The sequence below is a fragment of the Suricata suricatta genome, chromosome 9, assembly GCF_006229205.1.
Source record: "Suricata suricatta isolate VVHF042 chromosome 9, meerkat_22Aug2017_6uvM2_HiC, whole genome shotgun sequence".
Taxonomy (NCBI): Eukaryota; Metazoa; Chordata; class Mammalia; order Carnivora; family Herpestidae; genus Suricata; species Suricata suricatta.
Genome location: NC_043708.1, coordinates 97,411,583 through 97,433,797, shown reverse-complemented (window position 1 = coordinate 97,433,797; position 22,215 = coordinate 97,411,583). Strand labels below are relative to the sequence as shown.

The window sequence follows — 22,215 nt, the reverse complement described above, 5'->3', positions numbered from 1 at the left end:
TCACTTATTTAAAGATTTTCTAAATTCCCCTTTTGATCTTCTTTGGCCCATGTGTTGTTCAGGAGTGTGTGGTTTAACTTCTACATATTTGTGAATTTTCCAATTTTCCTCCTATTATTGATTTCTAGTTTCGTGCTATTATGGTAAGAAAAGGTACTTGATATGATTTTGACCTTAAATTTAAAAGACTTGTTTTGTAACCTAACATATGATCTATCCTGGACAATAATCTGTTTGCACTTAAGAGGAATTTGTATTCTGCTACTGTTAGATAGGAAGTTCTGTATTTGTCTGTTAGGTTTCTAGTCGGGCAGGGCTTCTGCCTATGCTCTGAGGTTGAGGGATGTGGGATGGGGGATCGCTGGCTGGGCTCCCCAGTCAGATGGGCCTACAAGCTGGGCTCTGCATTTAAGCAGGGCTACTGGCTGGGCTCCCTGGCAATGGGAGGCTGCTGGGCTCGGCTGCACAGTCAAACAGAGTCGCTAACTGCGCTGCGCAATTACCTCTGGTCGGCTGAGGTCTCATGTGTTCCCTGGCCGGGCCGTGCTGCTGTCTGGACTCCATGATTAAGGACTGCAGGCTGGGCTCCACATTGCACCCAATCCAGTGGGACCCCCACGCTATGCTTCCCAGCCAGTTGTTGCCACGGGCCAGCCTCTGAGTTCAGCTGGCTTCATGACCAGACAGGGCCTCAGGCTAGCTCCACGGTCGGGCAGGCTGCTGGTTGTGCTGCACTGCTGAGGGAGGTTCCTGGCCAGGTTTCCTGGTCAGTTGGTGCCAGCTGCTGTACCTCACAGCTGGGTGAGGCTGGGGGCTGGGTTTTGAGATCAGGCGGAATCATTGTCTAGGCTTCTGTTTTGGGGAGGGGTTACTGGCTGGGTTCCCTGCTTGGGCAAGGCCGCAGGCAGTACTCAACAAGTAAGTGGGAGCAGCTGGGCTCCACTTGCTAAGCAAGGCTGTAAACTGCAGCTGGGAAGTAATGTAGGGGGTCCAAGGTCACCTGGGGCCACTATTCAGGCTCCCCAGTCTGGTGGGGCTAGAGGTTACAGCTTTTATTTTCGATTATTATTTTTTCTAGAAATTGTATTTGGTTATTTTCATTTTGGCTGATCATTGTTGATAATCTCTCATTCCTTAGTCATACTTTCAATGTGTGTGTGAATACTCACACATACATAGATACACCACGTACAAATGTATGTACATACATGAATACTTATTTTATCCAATAATTCCTATATTTGCAGTATTTAGATATCTTATTCTGCTTTTCTCTGTTTCTCCTGACTCTATCACAGGTGGCTTTTTTCTTTCTATTGTTATACAATTTCTGATTATACATTCATGCTCCTTAGAACTTGATCTGCTTGTGCAAGGCCTTGAGGACTGGGTATTTATATTGCTTCTAGCATGCCTTTTAGGCCATCACCCAAACAGGATCATTCTAAGATTAAACTAATGTGAATTCTAGCTCTAAATCTATATAAAAGCTGTACTGTAAGGGCCCATGGCTGGTTCAGATCACAGGGTCATGGGTTCAAGCCCTATGCTGGGTATACAGCTTACTTAAAAAAATAAGTAAAATAAAATAAAGGCTATATTGTGGTCCTGAATTTTCAAGGAATATCTTCTACCCCTCTACTCAGAGCCAAGATTTAGACAGGTGAGTTCCCTTAGGTTCTCTTTGGGGAAGGGGCTTTTTCCCTAGTTCACCCAACCAGGGTTTTCCCTTGGGTAGCCAATCTGCACTTCTGCCCCAGGATTTGTCCCCTTTCCCCTATGAACTGTGTTTGCGTCTAGACTTCTAGACTTTAAACTGTAGGAAGAAAAATAAAGATGTTCATGTCTGCTGACTAGTAATATCTCCTAAGGAAGTAATTTACATAGCAAAAAATACCAACATGTTTATTTTTTCCTCTGTGATGGAAGGAAGAGGATTGAAGAGATTTTTCTGTACTTGGCAAGCACGTAGGATCTATGAGAAGTGGTGACATAACTCAACAATTATATAATACAGATAATTAGAGGAAAAAGAAACATGCTTGTCATAAGAGGATTCCTGTTAACTCAGCAACAACCCTGACACAGCATTAAATATGGTGATGATAAGATATAAGAACCAGGAGAGTGATTAATTTAAAATCTCCACAAGTCTCTAACAAAGTTCCACACTGAAATCATTGGTAAAAAACATATTAAGTCAAATATATATATACACACACGCAAATACATATATAAGGAGGCCTGGCTGTGCTTTGGCAGGAAAATGCCAAGCTCGTGAAGATTCGTGGTGGGAAAGATGTATGGTTTTGTGACTGAGCAGAGGGGCAGATGAGTTTCACTGTGGGCAAGTGAAGTTTAAAGCGTTACTAAAATAAAATGGGAAAGTATAACACAACATAGGGTGCGGACCGGCTCGTTCACATCCACCCTAGTGCACACCTCCCTCACCTACACTACTCAGCGGTGCCCCCACCTGATGATGTCCCCATCTCTGCTTCGGCTCCCCCATTTAAAAAAAAATTTCATCTTTATTTATTTTTGAGAGAGAGAGACAGAGTGTGAGCGGGGGAGAGGCAGAGAGAGAGGGAGACATAGAATCTGAAGCAGGTTCTAGCTCTGAGTTGTCAACACAGAGCCCTACGCAGGGCTTGAACTCATGGAGTACGAGATCATGACCTGAGCTGAAGTCAAATGCTTAACCAACTGAGCCATCCAGGTGGCCCATGCATTGGCCCCTTTTGATTCATTTTATCTTTCTTTTTTTTTAAATGTTTTTACTTATTTTTGAGAGAGAGAGAGAACACATGAGCAAGGGATGGGCAGAGAGAGTGGGACAGAGGACTGGAAGCAGACTCTGCATTCACAGCAGAGAGCCCGATGTAGGGCTTGAACTCTTGAACCTCAAGATCATGACCTGAGCCCAAGTCATACACTCACCAACTGAGCTACCCTAGTGCCCCACCATTTTCTGATTGCCACCAAGGCCATTTAAAAATAATCTATAAATCTTATTATATCACTCCATCTGCCTCAAACCCTCTAGCGGCTATCCTTACTGCACTAAACCAGGACAACAACCCTGCACGCGGTCTACAAGGCCTTGCTGCAGGCCCGCCTCCTCCCCAGCCCTCACTTCCGCTCCAGCTCTCCTCCAGCCACCTTTGCCATCCTGCAGCTTCTTGGATGCCACACTCCTCCATCCCATACGTTCTTACCTCACTCTTCACCTAGTGAATTCCATTTCTTCTTCAGCTCTTACTTCAAGCATCCCCTCCTCAGGAAGGAGGCCGCTACAACCAGGCCTCAGAGCACCACCGTATTAGCTTCCTGTGGCTGTGGTGACAAATTGCCACAGACTTGATGGCTTAAAGCAACACATTTATTCTTTCATAGTTCTGGAGGTCAGAGGTCTAGAATCGACTAAAATCGAAGTGTGAGCAGACGTGGTTCCTTCTGGAAGCTCTCAGAGGAGAATCACTGCTTTGCCTTCTTTAGCTTCTAGTGGCTGCCTGTATTCCATGGTTTGTGGCCCCTTCCTCAGCCTCAGAGTGCATCGCTCCAGTCTCTTCTTCCATTATCATGGATCTTCTCCGATGACTCTGACCCTCCTGCCTCCCTCTTACAGACACTCTAGGGATTGCATGGGGTCTACCAGGTAATCCAGGGAAACCTACCCATCTTAAAAACCTTAATCACATCCACAAAGTCCCTTTTTGCCATATAAGGTAACACTGATAGGGATTAGGCCATGGTGATCTTCGGGGAACCATTGTTCAGCCTACCACAACCGTGAACCTGTTCTTCACAGCACTTATAACCATTAGTAATAATAAGACATACACTCACTCAAGTCACTATTTGATTAATGCTCATCAACTCCCTAGATTATAAACTCCACAATGATAGGAACAGAGTCTGTTTTTCTTTATTTCTGGATCCTTAGCACCTAGGCCAGTGCTCACCATGTATCTATTAGATGAATAGAGAATTACCCAACTACTAAAAACAATAATAAGGAATGTAAAATGGCAACATGCTACGAGGAAACTTTTCCTCTTAACTTCCATTCTTGTTTTGTGCAATAAATAAAAATGAAGACAGAAAAATTGTACTATTGAATAGGGTTATCAAGAACCTGAACCAAAAAAAATGTCTATAAGTTGACTACTTACTTCGTGTCCAAAAGCTGCAGCTGGTGGTTACTGTCTCTGTGGGACATCTTCAGTTTGGTGCTTTGCTCTGAGATCGACAAGTCCACTCTGTTCAGAAGCTGAGAAATCTGGGAAAGGAACTTTGCTTGTAACATCACATCTAAGCTTTGCAGAGTAATTTCAGATAACATTTAGTAAGCTATGTATTCTAGTCAATGGCATTAAGATTCAATGCAGTTTAATATATTCTTTTAGGAGTTCACCTCATCCTTCCACTTCCATTTTCTATCAGATGCACTCATCAGAAGTCAAGACCAGGAACGATGCCAAAATTCATTACGCTCTGAGTACCTAACTTGATAGTTCTCTGATGAGCAACACTAGTTCCTGCCCAGGCCCACTACTTCCACCTGCTGGCACAGGATATAGTTATGTTTACCTTGGAATTTCTACCATTTCTGTGGCTGCTAGTCATAAAGAATGGAGTTCTTATCACTTACAAAATCCTTTACGATCTCAGACTTACCTCCATATCGAGTCAAGTCACCAGAAAATAAATTTGTAAATTACATCCCTCTGACTCCTTGTTCCCGGCACCCACCCCTGTCCCTTGACTTCCTACTAAATTTAACAGAAACTAGTCCTATATGAAATGTCTTCAGTTTCTTCAGGAATTATGATGATCAATGTTCCTCACTTACAGATTCATGGGACAAGTATTAATTAGATCCAGACCAAAGAAAAAGTATGTCTCCTTCTATAGATTTCTATTTGTATCTTACTTGGTTCAGCTACTGGGAGGCTCAGTTTCTCCTGAGCATTTATTTTCTGATGTGGCAATTCTGTCCTTATTCTCTGAAAAAAATTACCGGACTTCTGTTTTATTGTGGGTCTTTTTATGGCTTTATATCTGTGTCCTTCACATAAGTAGATTCAGATCTTTACTTACTATATTTTGAACACAAGTATTTTAACTCTAGCAAATTGACCAGATGCCCCTTTTTACTGAAATGGTCAATCCCTCTTTACATGCAGAATAGCAAGTAGGGCAGACGCTATAGGGACAAATCCTAGAAGACAGGCCCCTATATGGCCAACGGAAACTTTTAAGAGGCCAAAAAGCCACTTAAAAATGACAAAAGTTTTGCTTTATGAACTGATCTGTGTTTCAAAATGGAGAACTCTAAAATTTCCCAGCCAGCCTACCTTCTAGCTTTGTCTGAATCCTTTCCCACAAGCCACGAGTAGCACACCCTATGAGTGTTTGGTTTCCTTAATCAAAAATGGGGACAAGGCATATAAAAGAATGCTCGATCACTTACCTATCTATATAAGTAGTTTTGGAGCCATAATTTAGAATTTCTGGAATATATTAGCTGTTTTAGGAATAAGGGGAAAGAACCTTTAAAATTAGGACGGTACCAAAAAATTTGGCACTTTGAGTGCCATACCCATGAAGGGTCATGACACTGAAACAGGGGGAAAGAAGTGAGGAAAAGATATGCATGTGCCAGGCTGGTTTCTATCACCATGTTATCCTCAGTGAAGAACGAACTACCAACTTTTAAAAGGCTACCTGAAATAGGCCATACCTGCCCCTCTGCGTCTTTGATTTTTGTTTCCAAGATAAGTTTGGCAGCTTGCTGTTCTTTGTTCAGGTGCTGGAGGCCCTCATAAGTCGTTTTGTGCTCTGCAGAGAGTCTGGCTATGCTGGCGTCACATCTGTCCAGGCAAACAACAAAGCTAACTCTTATTAAAGTTTAAAAACGAGCCCTGAAGCTCCTTGACATACTAAAATGCAAAGAAACTCTACTATGATTCATTCTTTTACACAGAGGTTCAATTGAATACAGAGACCTGCCCTCGTTATAGGTTTTAAGTTAAACCACAGGGATGTTGCTTAATAAGAGTAGGGATGTAAGCATCAAAGTAGCAAAGGCTTTACACTGAGTACAAAACTGTACATGCAGTGAGAGCCCAATTACAGAAGGCTTAAAGAGTGTGCCAGACGTGGTCTGTCACTCTTCAGAATCCCCTCCATCCTTCCAACTTCTCTGGGCCTTCTTTGGATCTTGAAAGCAACTCCTTCTACATGTGAAAGTACAATTTCTAACCTTTTATCAAATCGCCTTAAGGTGGTTGGCTTTGAGTGGGGCCCGGAGCGTGAGAAGGCTGCGAAGCTGATTCACGCTGCCGTGTGAGCTGCTCTGCCCCTTGGGCCTTCCAGCTTGGTAGTGCCAACGGTGCTCAAAATATCTGGGGCAGAGAAGCTGTGTGGGAAGCCTCTGTCAAACCCTAATAGGAAATTCACAGAATAGCCCCCTAGGAATATGAAACTAAGTGTGCCCTGTTCCAACCCAATCATCCTGCTCTGAGAAGTAGCCGTTGGCTTGCTAGCGGGCCCTGGTAGCAAATGCATGCCTAAGCACGGGACATTAAGTGACCATGCAATCTGGCCAGTTTATCATGAGCACCAAGCCATAAAGGGGAGCATATGAGCAGTGCTCCATCTTCAAGGGGATGGAAAACATAGACATCACACTTAAATAGGTCCCAAAGGCATAAGTAAATAGCATGAGCCCACACCCCCATGGCATACACTCTTGCTTCTGCCAACTTTCCTTTAACTCACACATATGGCCTCTTGAGGAGTTCCTGATGACCACATGGGCCCAGAGGAGGAAAAGTCAGACCTGTGGCAGGTGCCAATATGCTGTCACCTTCCAGAAGTAGACTACTGACACTTAAAAGCCCTTGAGTGGATCTCAAGGGTGTTAATGAAGGGAAACCCTCACAGTTGGCAGAAGTTCAATCTTTCTGTCTAGAATAAAAATAGCCAGATATTCATGATTAATGGCGAAAGTCATAGAAGAAATATATTGAAGAATTGGTGACAATAGGCAAAGAGTTATATATTTAGATTGCTCAGAATTGACACGGCATTTCTGGGGTGCCTGGGTGGCTCAGGCAGTTGGGTGTCTGACTTTGGCTCAGGTCATCATCTCCTGGTTCACGAGCTTGAGCCCACCTTGGGCTCTGTGCTGACAGCTCGGAGCCTGGAGCTGCTTCGGATTCTCTGTCTTCCTGTCTCTCTGCCCCTCCCCTGCTTGCATTCTGTCTCTCTCAAAAATAAATAGACATATTTTTAAATTAAAAAAACCACAAAACAACTGACAAAGCATTTGTGTTCCTTGTGAATGCTCTCTGTACCAAGGGGGCAGAGGTCCAAAAATTGTACTTCCCAAACGACCTTGGCAACTGGGTTCTGTTTCAGATTCCACCAGTGACAGTCATTTATACAGAGAGGTAGAAGAGAAGCCCTCATGTTTCCCTGGCAGGGGTGGGTGACATGGGGTGACCGCACACGTGAGGTTTATAGCCACTTCCAGGAACACTCCTGCAAATCACACACTCCATGTTATGGGCAGATAATATTCTCAATGGCTCCTTTCTGTGATTCTTCCTTGCCTGACTTTCCTGAAAGCCAATAGCAGTTCCCTTCACTTTGCTTCCCTAAACCTGCCAATGGCTCTGCAAGCTCTAATCTCCCGGATTAAACCCCTTCCTGCTAAAATACTTAGAGTGGTTTCTGTTTTCTTGACCAAACCTGGATGCATACAGTCATTAAAATTTTACGAGGAAGCATGCAAATTATTAACCAACTATCTCTGCATGCATGTGTGATTTTTATTTTAGTTTTCTTTTTTTTCTAAATTGTACAACTTCCCTGCAATAAGTATGTATAATTTTTCTGATCAGAAAAACAATTACACAAGAAAAATATTTCAGTCAATAGCCATGTACAAAGAGTGAGTTACAATTTTATTGAATATGCACCATCCTACCATCCTTCCCTGGGGTCTCCATGAAGCAGAAACAAGGCTGGACTAGAAGGAATGCAGAGTTAGAGATATGAGGGTTAGAGTCACTGTCGCGAAAGTGAGGTCAGGTTTAAGGGAATAGACAGCAGAAGCAGAGGGGCAACAGTGGGAACCCCACTCCATAATTCATTCTTTCAGTCAATAAGTATTTACAGAATGGCTACTATGTGTCACATACTAATTGTACAAAATGAGGATATAGTGGGAACCTTTTTCTTCAGTACATATATCACACAATCCAGAAATTTAAAAACAGATTCTTATGCCACCACAATAAAAATCCTATTCAGCTTACATGTGTATTTTTTTCTATTATTGATGGAGATTTTATCCAACATTTTGCTCTTGTTCATTAGTTTTCAAATCAGACAAATCAGCTCAGAAGATTGGAACTGGCTGAACAAGTCACTGTAAGTACATAGGCTGAAGACAGAGCCTGTGACGGGTCCCCGTTTCAGTAAATCAGCAGTCTGCAATCTTCCTAAAAGCACCGGGAATGAATTCTTAAAGCTGTGGATCTGCACCGAGGCCTCAACCAGCTTTACAAGTTGTTCCCTAAGTGACTTACATGCTGAAAAGAATGTCATTCACTAAGTCATATAAAATGTTTGCAATCAATCATCAAAAACAGCATACTAACTGACAAAGTTATACCCCTCTAGAAGCTTGAAAAAATAAAATATTGATCTATAGTATATAAGCCATGAATAAAAATTAGAGAGCATGCCAGTGCTTTGTAATCTTTCTAATAAGCAATAAGATTTAGCTGATTTACTAATCATTATGTACTAAAATGTTGCAACTTAAAACTAGTACCTGGTCTGTCAGTTAAACATGGCAGACTGAACACATGCCCTTATTTTGGCTCTCTCCCCAAAGCCTATCAAGATGACTCCAGATGAATTTTGAAAAAGTATAAATCCACAGGGACAAAAAAGAATGGAAAGGGAAAAAAGTATGGGGGAAAGTAGAAAGCAGACAGATGGTGCAGAAGATGGAGCAAACTGTACGTTTTGCTGCAGCCGGCGCTGTGCGCTCGAAGGGCTCTATATCTGAAAACCAAGAGAAGTAGAAGTTTTAGTTCCCACAGGGCACGAGGAGCAAGAACCAGCCCCACTCACGGGGCACACAGGAGCACGCCTGTGACAGAACCCAGGCACCAGGGCAACCGGACCCGGAGGCTTAAGGGGGGGCCCCAGTAGCTACGGAAAGCTCAAAAAACAAAAAAAACCCCAAAAAGAATAAAAACCTGGATCAGGGGCACCTGGGTGGCTCAGTTGATTAAGCAGTTGACTTTGGCTTTGGTCATGATCTCGCGGCTCATGAACTTGAGCCCCGCAACATGTTCTCCGCTGTCAGTGCAGAGCCTGCTTCATATCTTCTGTCCCCCTCTCTATGCCCCTCCCTACCTTTTCTCAAAAATAAATAAACATTTTTTTAAAACCTGGATCAAGTGAGTTTTTAAATAAATATGTTTAAGACACTGAAAAGATCAAAGACCAATTAATATCTATAAAGAGAACTCTAAATTATTAAACAAAAACAGGCAGAGGGGAAGGAAGAACAAGTGGATAAGAGAAAAATAGAAAACCCTGGAAGTAAACTACACAGTGTCTTCACAGATCCGACAAATTCTAGACTGGACAAGAGTGAAGGTAGAATCAGTGAGTTAGAAGACAGTAGCAAGGAGCTCACTCAGAAGGAAGCAAAGACAGAGATTCAAAACATGAAAAAACAGGGGAGAGACAAGGAGAACAAATAAACAGATGCCAACATAAATGAAAGACGAATTGAGGAATTCCTTCCCCAAAGAAGGAAATAGAATGGTATATTTGAGATGTGAGTGCTGACATTTTCCTAAAACTGGAAAACATGAGTCCTCAAGTGTTCAGTGAATACAAAGTGGAATAAGTGAAAGCAAACAGGGCATGATGAAATTCTGATAACCCATGATAATCTTAAAAGCTGCCAGAGACTGAAGACAGGTAACCTACCACAGATGCACAATGAGACTTGACAGTACTTATCAGAAGATAGCATATACCATGATGACGGAAGATGATGGAGAAACATCTTAGGACTGAGGAAAAATAATCTATTATGCAAGAATAAAGGCAAAATCAAGACAGAGACAGTTTTAAACATGCAAAGGTTAAGAAAAGTAGTGCCAACAAACCCATACTGAGTCACTAAATCATGTACTTCAGGAAAAAGAAAAGAGCACCCAGGGGCATCTGGCTGGCTCAATCAGTAGAGCTTGTGACACTTGATCTTTGTAAGTTTGAGTTCCATGATGGGTGTAGATATTACTTAAAAATAAAATCTTAAAAAAAAAAAAGAGCCCCCAGAGGAAGGAGTGGGTGCAAGAAACAATGGTGAGCAAACTGAGAAAATCACTGGTAAATTTATTGTAGACTCTGAAGTAAGCTACCAGCTAAATTATTCCAGCCTTTTAAAAGTCATTTCTTGGGGGGCACCTGGGTGGCTCAGTGGTTAGGCCTCAACTTCAGCTCACGTCATGATCTCATGGTTCATGGGTTCGAGCTCTGTGCTGACAGCTCGGAGCCTGGAGCCTGCTTCAGATTCTGTGTCTCCCTCTCTCTCTGCCCCTGACCCCCCACTCGTGCTCTATTTCTCCCTTTGTCAGAAATAAATGAACATTTAAAAAAATAAACACCCTCTTTTAAAAAAATAAATAAAAATAAAAGTAATTTCTTGGTACAAACTCAGTTACTTGAAATTGAACAACTTGTTTAGCTCAGTCATTTTGTTACAAAATGCTATAATCCTTTTCAGAGGTAACAAAAAAAATTAATGCAATAAATATTTTTTAGGTATTGACTTAAATACTTAAAATATTTTAAAAATTATTTTAAATAAGCTGACAAAACTGCACATATGCATTTAAAGTTTTCAATATTCATAGTACAATATATCCAATTAAGCAATAATTATGCCATTGTTTTTCTGTATTGGAAATCTTTTTGGAATGTAAATGCCCAATGTTGAAGAAAGTTTGTAGAATCAAGCTATGTCACACAATACTGGTGGAAAAATAAATTTTACAAATTTTCTACAGGGCAACCCGGCAGGATATGCCCCAAATTTTGAAACATAAATATATTTCTATGTGCCTTTCAATCTTGGTATTAACCCCAAAGAAACAAAGTTTCAGGAAAAAAAAAAAAAGCAAACTAAATACAATTCTGTATCTGTATAAATTCCTTGTTTCTTTAACTTGCTATGATTTTAGAACACTGACCAGAATCCTTTAAATTGCCTCAAAAGGATTATTTCCTATCTATCTAACCTCTAGCATCATCTCACACATCTTTGTCTCTTTTCCCCACTTCATCTAGTCATACTGATTATATTCCAGGGCTTTGAACTTAACTCACCCCTTCCCACTTCAAGGCCTGACTTGTGCTGTTCTCTGTCTGTAATGTTCTTCCCTGACCTCTTCACATGGTTACTTACCATTCGTCCCTCAGAGCTAAGCACACAAGTCACTTCCTTAAGGAAGTCTTCCCGGAGCCCTGGAGTAGATCAGACACACCAGTTACACACTTGGAGAATGCCTCACATAAACTGTTTGCTGAACTTCTTGTGATTAAAATTTTTATTATTGTTATCATTTTGGATCTCTTCCTCCTCATTTCATAATATACTCTTATCAGTGGTCCAAGCATGGCTCAATTTGTTCCGTTAATTATTTTTAATAATGGTTCCCATGAAAGGAAGCATTTTGAATCCTGTGTCATCGTTTCCTTGTTTTCCTATTAAGATGATTAATTGCTAGCCAAGAAACAGACTCTTACCTGGTGGTTGCCAGAGGGGAGATGGGTGGAGGGGTGGATGGAACAGGTGATGGGAATTAAGGAGTGCCCTTGTGATGAGTACTGGGTGATGTATGGAAGTGCAGAATCAGTATATTGAACACCTGAAACTTATATAACACTGATGTTAACTGTACTGGAATTCAAATAAAATAACATAAAAAATTTTTAAAAGACAATTCCATATACATATGCATGTATATAAGTACACATATATGCAAATGTATGTATATATATGATGGCATGCATATTTCTTTTTTTTAAGTCTATTTATTTTTAGCAAGAGAGTGACAGAGGGAGAATGTGAGTGGAGGAAGGGCAGAGAGAGACAGAGAGAGAGAGAGAGAGAGAGAATCCCAAGCAGGCTTCATCTCCACTCCCAGAGCAGAGCCTGACATGGGCCTCAACCTCTTTAACTGTGAGATCATGACCTGAGCCAAAAATCAAAAGCCGGATGCTTAACTAACTGAGCCACCCAGGAGCCCCTGGCATGCATATTTCCTAAAAGTATGTGTATGCATGTTTTAGTTGAATTTAACTTTTACAAAAGATATTATGTCATATGCAATATTTTGGTACTCATTTTTTCCACTTATTACATTGCTAAGATTCATCCATATTGCCATATGCCACTGTAGTTCATTTTGACAACAGAATAACAGTCTATTGTTTGTGGAGATGTACTTGTTCATACTCCCATTGATGGGCACTTCAGGTTACTTCAGTATTTTGCTGTTGTGAATGATGCTGCTATTAACAAGACCCCTTGCATCAGAATTTCTCTGGGGCAGAAATTGATGGATCATGGAATAGGTGAATGTTTGCTATTGGGAGGTAAGATCAGATTCTACCCTTTTATACCCTTACTAGCTAAGTATAAGAGATCCTAAGAAGCCACATCCTCTCTAACAGTTGGCATTTTCAGATATTTCAGATGCCAATCAACTGGGTGAAAACACCGTATTTTGTTGTGTTTTTGAATTTTCATTTCAATGTCAACCACTGATGCTAAATCTCTTCACATGTTTGCTGGCCATATATATTTCTGCTTTGGTAAGACGTCATTCATATCTCTTACCCATTGTTATACTGGGTTGTTTGCATTATTATTAACTTGTAGGAAGTCTTTAAATGCTCTTAGCACTAACCCTTTATCAGCCAATATGTTCCTTGGTTTGTAACATTTCATTTTCTTTTTTAAAGGGTCTTTTGATGAGCAGTGTTTTAAATTTTAATATAATCATATCCATCATTATTTTTTGTCAAGAAAAAATCCTCCCCCTGCCTGAAGGTCATTTTAGTAAGCTTTCTAGTTATTTGCTATTGTTTAATAGTAAGGACACTTACTTTTGTATATTAATATATCTAGCCATTTGGCTGAGTATACATTAACAGACCAAAATGGAAGGATATCAAAAGATCTGAACAGATGCAAAAAACACTTGAGAAAACCCAATACAAATTCATAAATTCTTAGTGATTTAGGAATTTAAGAAAACTTCATCTGATAAATCTATGTAAAAAAAAAAAACCACTAGAGCAATTATCATTCAAAATGGAAAACGTAGGAATAATTCTATTAAAGTAAAGAACAAAAGCAAGACGCCCCCATCACTACGTCTACTGGACACTGTATCGGAGGGGCTTGCCACAGCAAGAGGACAAGAAAAAGAGACTAAGGATACAGGGACCAGAAAAGAAGAAATAACACTGTCATTTTGCAAATGATATGATTTCTATAGAAAACCCCAAATATCGGGGCATTTGGGTGGCTCTGTTGGTTGAGCATCTGACTCTTGACTTCAGCTCTGGTCATGATCTCACGGTTTGTGAGTTTGAACCCTGTATCGAGCTCTGCATTGTCTTGATCTGCTTGGGATTCTCTCTCTCCCTCTCTCTGTTCCTCTCCCACTTGTGCTCTCTCGCTTGCTCTCTCTCTCCCTCTCTCTCTCTCTCAAAATAAATAAACTTTAAAAAATATTTAAAAAAAAAAAAACAACCTCCAGGGGTGCCTGGATGGCTCAGTCAGTTTAGCATCTGACTTTGGCTCAGGTCACAATCTCATGGTTCATGGGTTCGAGGCCTGCATTGAGCTCTGTGCTGACAGCTCAGAGCCTGGACCCTGATTCAGATTCTGTGTCTCCCTCTCTCTCTCTGCCCCTCTCCCACTCATGCTCTGTTTCTGTCTCAATAATAAACATTAAAAATTTAAAAAAAGAAAGAAAACCCCCAAATATCTACAAATAAATTACTCAAATAACAAGTGAAATTAAATAATTGTTTTGCATTAAGCTGTTTAATATGTCTCCCCTGCCAGATAGAATATAAACTGCAAGACAGAGGGACACCATTTGCCTTTCTCATCACGAAAACCCTAGTGCTCAGTACATTGCCTTGCAGGTAGTAGAGGCCCAACAAATATTGTGAATGAATGAGTATATGTGTGAATGAACGAATATAAAGAATATTTAAGGTGGTACCCTACAAGATCCTTGATACATGTTACTTCCTTTAGTCTTTACAAATTATCCCCACTTCACAAATGATGGTTAAAACCAACACCAAATACAGACCTTTCTTTTTTGAGTTCCTAATTGTTTAGCAAAATATTATTTAGATCTTATCTGGGGATATCTAGGTTTTAACATACCATGAAATACAAAAATATTACACAAAGGCTTTATTTTCCAACCCAAACACAGCTTTTGTTGGGTAGGAACTGTCAGGTTTCAGTACATCCGATCAGTTTCATTATCTTTGCAAAGGTGTTTGAGGGACAGGCTATGTTTGAAAAGTTATTTGGAAAGATCTTGAAATTATCTTGAAGCTCATGGCTGACTGATTGCCCCTAGCTATGGCTTGGCTTCAATATTAAGTTCTCACTTGGAAACACAAATGCTATAACACAAATTTCCATTAACACCAAGGAGCTGATAAATATAATAAATCATGGCACACGACTGTAGCAGGACACTCCATGTCCAAGTGAGCAATGGACTATATCTGTGCAGACAAAGAAAGCCCACAATGTACTGTTATGTGGGAACACTTAAGTGGCAGAATAATACATAGGAATACTTTGTAAAATCAAAGTCACACAGTTAGGTGACTGTTAAGCGGCAAATCACCGTATTACTACGATGATAAATTGTTACCTTGTGACTATATATGAGAGACGTCTAAAAGGACAGACATCAAGCTGTTAATATTAGTTACCTGTAAGGAGTGAAACAGCAAGGGGCTGGTGAAATTTCATGGTTTTTTTACTTTATGTATTTCATAATGTGTCTGACTTAGTTTAATACCAGCACACTTCATTTTTGTACCTTTATAAATAAGGGGACAAAGCAAGTGGGGGAGGGAAGGGAGGGATGCAGGGTAAGATACCAAAGCCTGTCATCAGGAAACATACACAATGAAATCAACTCTGGTTTTCTTAATTTTTTTATGTTTTTTATTTATTTTTTGAGAAACAGAGAGAGACAGCACAAGCAGGGGAGGGTCAGAGAGAGAGGGAGACACAGAATCTGAAGCAGGCTCCAGGCTCTGAGCTGTCAGCACAGAGCCTGATGCAGGGCTTGAACCCATGAACCGTGAGATCATGACCTGAGCCGAAGCCAGATGCTTAACCAACTGAGCCACCCAGGCGCCCCTGGTTTTCTTATGTTAAAAACAAAGTTATACTTACTCTCAAAGGTTGAGTAAAAAAATTACTAATGAAAGAATAGAGTTGGGGCACCTGGGTGGCTCAGTCAATTGAGTATGACTTTGGCTCAGGTCATGATCTCACTGGTTCTCGAGCGGCAGCTGTGCTGACACCTCCGAGCCTGAAGCCTGCTTTGGATTCTGTGTCTCCCTCTCTCTCTGTCCCTCCCCAGCTCACTCTGTCTCTCTCAAAAGTAAATAGAAACATTAAAAAGAGAGAGAGAGAATAGAAAGAGAATAGATGTTAACATTTGGTAAATCTCGCAAACTTTCTGTAAGTTTCAAATTATTTGTTTGTTTTGAGAGGGGAGGGAGCAGAGAGAGAGGGACAGAGAGCATCCCAAGCACACTTTGCACTTTCAGTGCAGAGTCCCACACAGGGCTTGATCTCACAAACCATGAGATCATGACCTGAACCGAAATCAAGAGTCAGATGCTTAATCTACTGAGACACCCAGGCACCCCTCAAATTATTTCTAAATAAATAAATAAATAAGAAAAAAGGGGGAAGCTATATTGCTACCTCAGCTAATATTGAATCAGTGACACTGTTCCTGTCTTTTCAAACAAAAACCACACTCCTAAAAGACAGCCTCTGGGATCTAAAGACAGCTTTTGTCACACAAAAATTTGCAATGAATCTGACAAGTTGCCCTATTTTATCCTGATGTTGTATTATAAATGAACTAATAATGTACTCATTTCAAAATTTCCCTTGTCAGGTCTTGGGATAGTTTTTATCTCCCAGCTGCAGTTCCTGGCTGGAGCCAATGTGCGGCAGAGTAATTTTTCATCTGGTTACAGATCAGTGGCGGGCAGGTGGGCAGAAGGTCAACACGGTCCCAGAGGTCTGGCGACAGACCTGACCAGGAAACATACCCGCAGAGAGCATCTCTTACAGTCTGTGACGTGGTGGCATAGCACACCAAAGGCAGTGACATTTAGTTTCTTATTTTTAAAAAATATTTATTTAGGGGCACCTGGATAGCTTAGTCAATAAAGTGTGCGACTTTGGCTCAGGTTATGATCTTGTGGCCTGTGAGTTTGAGCCCCGCCCCAACTCCTCCCCAAGTCATGCTGTCTCTCTGTCTCTGTCTCTATCGCTCAAAAATAAACATTAAAAAAAAGTGTTTTTTTATTGAGAAAGAGCACACGCAGGGAAAGAGGCAAAGAGAGACAGAGAGACAGAGAAAGAATCCCAAGCAAGCTCCACACTGTCAATGCAGAACTTGAGGTGGGGCTTGATCTCATGAACCTCGAGATCATGACCTGAGCTGAGATCAAGAGTCAGATGTTGGGGCGCCTGGGTAGCTCAGTCGGTTAAGCGTCCGGCTTCGGCTCAGGTCATGATCTCACGTTTGTGGGTTCGAGCCCCACGTCGGGCTCTGTGCTGACAGCTAGCTCAGAGCCTGGAGCCTGCTTCACATTCTGTGTTTCCCTCTATCTCTGATCTTCCCCTACTCGCACTGTCTCTGTCTCTCAAAAATAAATTAAAACCATAAAAAAAAGTATTAAATAAAAAAATAATTAAAAAAAAGAGTCAGATGCTTAACATTCAGGTTCCCAGAAAGGCAGTGACATTTAAAACATTAAGGTGTTCATATTCCATGCTATAATTACCTACATATATATAATAATTCTTGTATACATACATAATTAAGCCTTTAAGGGCTGGCAATAATTTAATTGAATCAGACTCTAGTGCAATTTATGTCCCAGGGTATCGTCAGAAACAGTACAGCAATCTGCCAGAATTAATAGAGACTAAGATCTGGATGTGATACCTGCAGAGACAGACAGCTTAATAAAAGATCAAGGAAAGAGGGGCTCCTGGGTGGCTTAGTCCGTTAAGCTTCTGACTACTGCTCAGGTCATTATCTCATGGTTTGTGGGTTTGAGCCCCGTGTCAGGCTCTGTGCTGACAGCTAGCTCAGAGCCGGGAGCCTATCTTTGGATTCTGTGTCTCCCTCTCTCTCTGACCCTCCCCTGCTCACTCTGTCTCTTTCTGTCTCTCAAAAGTAAATAAAAATTAAATAAATAAATAAAAGATCACGGAAAGAGGGGCTCCTGGGTGGTTCAGTCAGTTAAGCATCTGACTCTTGATTTCAGCTCAGGTCATGATCTCACATTTGTGAGTTTGAGCCCCATGTCAGGCTCTGCTGGGGGTGGAGCCTCCTTTCTCTCTCTTTCCCTCTGCCCCCTCCTGGCAAGGGAGCCCACCCCTTCTCAGTCTCTTTCTCTCTCTCAAAAAAAGAAAAAAAGATCAGGGAAAGAGGCAGTCAAAGAGAGTTTTCCTAAAACCGCTGTCATCACAGGACAACTGTGTACCAGGGGCTTCTCACCGCAGGAGACATGGACATCACTAAAACAGCCACGTCACTAAACAAACAAACAACCAAAGCAAGCAGAGGGTATGGGCTGTCAGTGCCCAGTATGCAGCAAAGATACCAGAGAATGTGAACTAAGCAAAGAAAAAAGCAGGCAAAAGAAACTGGCAGTGAGAGGGAAAAGATGTCAGATTTAAAAGGCACAGACTTCAATGGGGCAGTCACTATAAATACAGGATGTCAAAGAAATAGAGAAAATATGATTTCAAAAAGTAAAGGAAGGTATGGGGCACCTGGATGGCTCAGGTGGTTGAGTGTCTGACTCTTGATTTCGGCTCAGGTTATGATCTCATGGTTTATGAGTTCACGCCCCATACAGAGCTGTGTGCTGACAGCATGGATCTGCTTGGGATTCTCTCTGCCCCTCACTTAAAATAAAAAAATAAAAACTTTAAAACATTGTAAAGGAAGGTATAATGGCAATGTCTCATCAAACAGAGACTATAAAGAGACAATAATTTTTTAAAAGAACCAAATGGACCCAGTCAAGAAATGAAAAGAAAACCCTTAGAACGTAAGAAAGCTTTTGCAAATCAGGTATCTGGCAAGAGAATTGAATCTAGAATATATAAAGAACTCCTACAACTCAATAACAAAAAGACAATCAATCCGGTTTTAAAATGTGCAAAGGATCTGCATGAGCAGTTCTCCAAAGATCTACAAATGGCCATTAAGCCCACTGAATGGTGTTCGGGACCATTAGTCACTAGGAAAATGGAAATCAAAACCACAAGAGGCTATTTCGTACCCACTAGGCTGTCAAACAGAGCGCTAAGTGCTGGGGAGGACGTGGAGAGATCAGAGCCCTCGCACAGTGCCGCTGGCCCTGGAAAATGGTGCGACCGCTTTGGAAAACAATCTGGCCGTTCTGTTCCTCAAAAGGTTAAATATAGAGTTACCACATTACTCAACAGTTACACTCCTTGGTATATATATCCAAGAGAAATGAACACATATGGCCACATAGAAATCTGTCTGTGAATGTTCGTAACATCATTACTTCTAAGAGCCAACGACTTTCAGTCTTGATGATGTCCACTTTACCCATTTTCTTCCTTTGCACCTGGACTTGCTGACCTGGAGGGAACCTGCACACCTGCCTCAGTATACAGCTACTTCTCCTTTAAAACTCTGACCCCGTGAAAACAGACCTCACAGAGGAAACTGGAAGTGGCCACTGAGCATGGGAAAAACGAAGAAGACAGGCCAAATAACGGACCTGCTGTTGCAGTAGGAATAGGAAAGCTGGGCTCCCTGAACTCTGCTTTAGGGAGAAACGGGAACCTCTCTGAGAGATTCCTGTGCAGAGCCGGACACTCTTAGTGGGCTGAGAGTGCCTCCCATCTCCACGGAGAATTACGGGGTGGGGGGGGGGCTTGTCATCAGGGCCTGCTTCCTATCAACATCACTGGTGGATCTATAAACACTATAAAATAAAATCTGAAATAATATAGCAGCCTGGTAATTTAAGACTATCTTTTAAAAAGTTTATACTTCTCCGATTCAATACAAGAAAACCAAAACTTTGCCAAAGAATTTTTTAATTTTTTAAAATTTTATTTTTTATAGTTTATTGTCAAATTGGTTTCCATATAACACCCAGTGCTCTTCCCCACAAGTGCCCTCCTCCATGTCCATCATCCCTCTTCCCCTTCCCCCTCCCCCTTCAGTCCTCAGTATCTTTTCAGTATTCAAAACTCTCTCATGATTTGCCCCCCTCCCTCTCCCTAATTCTTTTTCCCCCCTTCCCCTCCCTTCAAAAAATTTTTTAACATTTATTTATTACTGAGAGACAAAGAGAGACATAGATCATGAGCATGGGAGAAGCAGAGAGAGAGGGAGATAAAGAATCTGAAGCAGGCTCCAGGATCTGAGCTGTCAGCACAGAGCCCGACCTGGGGCTCAAACCCACGAATGGCGAGATCATGACCTGAGAGCAGAGGTCAGATACTTAACTGGCAGAGCCACCCAGGCACCCCCAAAGTTATTTTTTCACACAAGTTTATTTCAACCAAGTCTCATTAGCATTCCAGGGGAAAGACCCATAAAACCACAAAACAAAGCAAAAATAGGTGGTGCTCACAACAAACGTGTGTGATTGTTTCATTGTAAAAGTATTTGCTACAGGGAAGGAACGTGCTGCGTTAAGAAGTTAATATGAAACATAAAGAAGTTAATAGGAAACTGCACTGGAAAAATGTAAAACTCCTCACATTATTTCAAAGTCACTTCCCACGGGGTAACTGGAACAGTTTCATGAGGGTAACGGCACTGCTGCTGCCCTTGAGATTAGCAAGTGCTCCCACTCGCTATGCGTTCACTCCATGCCCTGCCCTGTGCTGACCTTGTATGTGGTTTGCCTCACGTAATCTTCCTCTGCAGCTAAAGTGCACAGACAGATCCTCAGAGTTTCCCACAAGTCCCTATTCTGCCCTGTGGGTCTGAAGCCCTTCTAACTTGTCACTCTTCTGGGAGGTATCGCAGAGTGGGGTTTCTCTTAAGCCAATCTCCACAAAAAGAATTCAAGTTTTTCAGTCCTGTTACAGTGATTTCTAGATCATTAATTCATCTAAACAAATATTCATTGAGAATCTACTATTCTCCAGAGACTATGCATGCAGGTTACAAAAATAAATATGGTACTCTGCCCCCAAGACAGTAAAAGCAGCAGAAAGACTCCATAGAACAGAATGCTAGGGGAGCTCAGGAGAGTAGGGTTTCTGGGAAGACTTCCTGGAGGAGATGACATTTGAGCTGAACTTGAAAGTCTAACTAGAAGTTAAAAAAGAAGGGGGAAAGGCATGGTGGGTGAAGAAGCTCATCCGAAGGCACAGAGATAGGAGAGCAGGACCCATTTAGGGAATAACAAGTAGCTGATTACCGATGAAAGGTACAGGGTGAGGGTCAAGAGAGATAAGGTCAATGGGGGGTTCATCACTAAAGGGCATGCAAAGAAGACTGGAGTTGACCGGAATGAGAAGAGAAAACTACACAAGAGTGTAGTGGCTACTAGGCCCCCATTCAATCCGGAAGCCATCTGCTCTAAGCCCTGGCAGACCGAAACAAAAGGCCCAGCATCTGAGGTCCTCCACGTACTGTCCTGCGCAGCTCCCCCAGGACCACCCTCCTCTGCTCCAAAGAGGGCTTGGAGCCTGTGTTCCAGTTCTTTCTGCCATCTCACCCTTCACAGACCACCCTCATTCTCACTTCAGCCTGATTGGAATTGCTTCCCGGCTCCACAGCTCCCGCTGTAGACTTGTGCTTGACTCTCGACGGCAGCAGAGGGCAGAAGAGGCCCATAAATATTTTAGAGAGAGTGCATTTCCGACAAGTTCTTGGGTGATTCCAGTGCTGCTGGTGCACTGAGCAATCCTTCAGCAGAACGGGGCGGGAACAGCACCTTCCATACTCTCTGAGGCCAACGATCTCTTCTCTCAATTCCCACTCTATCCCAGACCAATATTTTCAGAATATAAAAATAAATTACAGGGAAAATGTCATTTTTAAAAGAGACATACCAAATGCAAGTCTCAACTTTGTACTCCCAGAGCCAGAAAGCAGAGTTACTACCCGGCCACATCACACAGGTCGGTTGAGCTCTCCCATCGTTTCCTTCCACGAACACAACTCTGACTGCAGCAACCTACGAAATCGTGGCATGCTCATAATCAGGGGTAACTTCTACCGTAGGTTTTTACGGGCAAAGGAGGGAATGTACTAGAAGAAGGCAAAGAATTTGCTTTGGGACTTTGTGAATATATACTTTGTGAAATGGAGCTGATGAAAAACGGCTTTTGATGAGTGCAGTCCCACACACGTGACCGCCTACCTTGCCACTCTGCCCCGAAGGTCTCCCAAACCGGAGAGCTGACGCATCTCCAGAGTCTTTAAGGCAGAATTAGTTCCGTAGCTGATGTTGTCCCGGGCCCGGATCTGCTCCTGGAGTACCTGGGCGACACCAAAAACCACAAAGAGGGTCTTCTGAGAAAGGACATGCTGGCACAAAAGCATTTTATACTTCTGGAAAAAGTAAGAACATTTAACTCCGTTCATAATAGGCTCCTTTTTGACAGCTACCTGATATATACACCTGTACAAAGAACCAGGGGCTTAGAGAGACCTCAGAGAGCTCACACATACACACATACACACACACACACACACACACACACACACACACACACACACTGAATCCCTTAATCTGCCAGTAAAAACACTGAGACTTGGATGCCACCTGACCTGATGGAGCCCC

The 22,215-nt window shown here is 41.9% G+C and overlaps 1 protein-coding gene across 2 annotated transcripts in view; it reads right to left on the bottom strand.

Annotated features, from left to right (window-relative positions):
* FAM81A (family with sequence similarity 81 member A) overlaps positions 1-22,215 on the bottom strand; it is a 55,230-nt gene that overhangs the window by 9,917 nt on the left and 23,098 nt on the right. For both annotated transcript variants that reach the window (XM_029952084.1, XM_029952085.1), the window contains exons 3-5: positions 21,793-21,911; positions 5,747-5,876; positions 4,176-4,282 (exon numbers count right to left, since the gene is read on the bottom strand). In XM_029952084.1, coding sequence (XP_029807944.1) covers positions 4,176-4,282; positions 5,747-5,876; positions 21,793-21,911 — 356 coding nt within the window. The remainder of the gene's footprint in view (positions 1-4,175; positions 4,283-5,746; positions 5,877-21,792; positions 21,912-22,215) is intronic.